This window comes from Capsicum annuum, unplaced genomic scaffold (assembly GCF_002878395.1).
Source record: "Capsicum annuum cultivar UCD-10X-F1 unplaced genomic scaffold, UCD10Xv1.1 ctg28039, whole genome shotgun sequence".
NCBI classification, from domain to species: Eukaryota; Viridiplantae; Streptophyta; class Magnoliopsida; order Solanales; family Solanaceae; genus Capsicum; species Capsicum annuum.
The window spans coordinates 1-3,236 of NW_025834448.1; the positions used below are offsets into that span (position 1 = coordinate 1).

At 34.8% G+C, this 3,236-nt stretch overlaps 1 protein-coding gene across 1 annotated transcript; it reads right to left on the minus strand.

Moving 5' to 3' along the window:
- Nucleotides 1-66: 66 nt before the first annotated feature.
- LOC124890967 (BTB/POZ domain-containing protein SETH6-like) lies at nucleotides 67-2,629 on the minus strand (the record flags this gene model as incomplete). The annotated part of the gene is made up of 3 exons (XM_047402810.1): nucleotides 2,550-2,629; nucleotides 359-869; nucleotides 67-223 (listed from the first exon to the last, which is right to left on the minus strand). Coding segments are annotated over exons 1-3 (748 nt in total), but the record flags the coding sequence as incomplete, so codon positions are not given.
- Between the last annotated feature and the right edge of the window lie 607 nt (nucleotides 2,630-3,236).

A 3,236-nucleotide genomic window follows, 5' to 3' on the forward strand; every position in this document is an offset into this window, starting at 1 on the left:
GATTGTTTCCTTGTGGATTTGCAGGTATGAGAATATCTTCAACAATTTCCTAATCTAGCTACAGACCAATGCGCATCTCTAGATCAGACCTGCAGGAAGTCGATGTTGATGCTACTATTGCAGATTTTAACAAACTTGAAAGAAAAGCCATTGGCACTGTGCTTTTCCTGGATTGTGTTGGTAGTAAGCCAGCTATTGTTTCGACGATGATCCTTTGTCTTTTCTACAAATCCAAATCCAAGAAACTTCCTTTAACCAACTGAAGGTCCTTGATGAACAAGCCTTGAAGAGAATTTTGGGCATAATTTATCAAAAATTTGCTGATAATGTCTTGTTTAAGACCTTTTATTTTTACTACCGATAGAACTCTCTGAAAGAAATCCAGATTTAGCACCGCGAGAGATTTTCCACACCAGGCTGATGGTGTCTCAGAATCAATGCACTGAACAGGTTTGGGTGAAAAATTATACTCTAGCTTTGACAAACCAAATGTTAGCTGCTCTTTACAGGCATTGTTTGCAATTGGGTTTGTTAACTGGCTAACAAGATTGACTTCTTCAGATATCAGTAGTAATGTTTCACAGCAATGAAGAACAGATATCAAGTTAGATATGTTTGAAAATACCGCATCCTTAAGGAATACCTCAGTACGAATTTCCAGATTTTTCTCGGAGATATCTTCTGTCATTTTCATGAACCTGGTTGCACATCTGAGTAACGCCACGTTTGATATGGAAATCTCAACGTTCACTCCATAGCAGAACTTTGCAGCAAGTTCAAATGCATCAGATCCGCCAGGAAGACTAGTAAGATTGATTCTTGAAACCTTTGTATCCTTCGTCTCTAGCAGCAGCTTTCTAATTTTTTCACTTCACGAAACCAGAGGGAACTGCAAATAATAACAAATTAGCAATAACATTAGAAATGTATCCAAGATATTCTTCTTTCATTTTTCTTAATTTTAACACGAAGCACATAACTTAAGTTCTGTAGTTCTGTTTTTGCATCTGACTATTGACTTTTCTTTTCTCCTCAACAGAGTTGTATTGATATTGGTAGCCTACTTATAACGGCTAAAACATCAATCTTTTTCAAGTTACTTTAGACTAGCCATTTCTTTGCACAACTTCTGTTTTTCCATAGACTTGGGCATTGCAATGATGATGAAAAGTGGTAGATTAAATTACACTAGAGGAAGAAAGATTGCACACTTTATTTTTGTACCTTGTGAAGAGAAAAATTGGTTGATCCGACTTCTATAGTAAGATCACTCAAAACATCAGATATTGGCTTGCAATAGAAGATATAATCAATGATCAAAGGTTGGAAACTTATATTTTTTTTAAAAAAATTTAGCCTAAGGTTTCATGCACGCGCAACTTACATCTCAAGAATACAATCCTGGATGTATGGAGTCTTAAAGCTATCTAAATTCAAATGATGAAACCTTAACTCTTCGAAGAGCATTAGTTAGCCTGATTTTTTGCTTATACATATAACCGTAATTTAGGACCAAAAATAGCATGAAAACACAATCTTGAATGGATATAAATGTTGAAACAAAGTTAACAATACTCTGTGTGTGTGTGTGTGTGCTGTTTTTGGATTCAATCTAGCAAAGTGCCAGATATTTTCTGGTGTCTTTAAAATGTGGTGTGGAGTAATCTAACAACTAATTACAAAACTCATCTGTACTAACTAGAGGGCCCTCACAAGATATGCATGTTGGAAACTAGGGAAATAATTATTGATGTCTACACCATTCACACCACATCTTGAACAAGAGAATTGAACACATTAGACTTTAGATGTTTAAAAGATCAGCTATTTGATCTGTCATTTTCAATGATTACGGCCTTAGAAACTGTTCATCTATAGTCATTATCTAGAGTATATGATATTAACTTTATGAACTGATGGAAACTCTACAATCTTAGGTTTTAAGGTAAGTTCAATCACAATCAGTTTTCAAAGCTAAAAGTATTGCCATTTTCACTTACCTAGCACTTGAATGTGGTCTATCATCAGTGGAGAAGTCAGGACTTTCACTAAGGGAGTTCCGAATATAAATAGGTGAACACACGAACGATATCAAGGGATTCAGTATCTATATATATACATAAAAATATACTTTTCCTCTTATATATATATATAGCGTAATTCTTTCACGAAGGCCCTTGTGATATACGACCCTGGCTCCACCTATCTTTCATAAATACATTTATTATTCAGATATTTTGGTGGTTGTAGTTCTCTTCAAGTGCCAAATCCTACTACCATTAGAGAGTTTAAACCCATTGTCTGTTGCTCTATGTTATACAAGCTAATAGCTAAGGTGTTCTCTCTTAGAATCAACAAGTTAGTGTTTCTTTAATCTTTAAAACATAGGCTGGATTCATCCGAGATGGAAAACACAATCTTTCCTTCCAAGACCAAACCCTCGCAACTACTCAAATACAATTATAAGTACAATAACAAAGTCCCCACAACCTGTTCGACAAAATTATTCATCATCTTCTAATGCTAATTATACCACTAGTTTGAAATACTTGGAACTAATTTCTTGTACCACCTTGACCTTATACGTTTGTCCTTCCCAAAATATGTTGTGATCAACGTCAACTCCCATATTAACGGCGTTTCCCTCCAATACCAACCCCCACAACTACTCAAACATAATTATAACCGCAATAATAAACTCCCCACAACCTGTTAAATGGAATTCCTCAATGGTAAATATGTTACTACAACAATAGCATATTCCAAGTCCAGCTTACGTTCACCTCCCTAAAAATAAAATCAATATGCTAATTATATAACGAACTAAAATTACCACAATGCATCAATAAGCTAAAATTACCATAATAACTTTTGATGATGAATTTCATACCTGAAGAATCCTTACGACAAAAGTCGATTCTGCAAATGTTTGAAAGTCGATTTTGAAATTTGAAAGAAAGAGAGGACGAAAGATATTTAACGATTTGGGTAACTTAGCCTCGGGCTTTAGAGAGCCATCACATGGGTTGATTCTGGAATTTGAAATAAAAAGACGAAGAAAGAGATTGAACAACGAATATTTTAGAGGAGGATATTTTCGTCCAAAAAATGTGACTTAACAAGTAAAGGCTATTTTAATAAAGTCATTTTATTGGGGGCTAAAATTTGAAAGCCACTCTAATTTAGGTTTATTTTTGAGAATAACCCCATTTATACATCCTTCAGAGCGCTGCCAC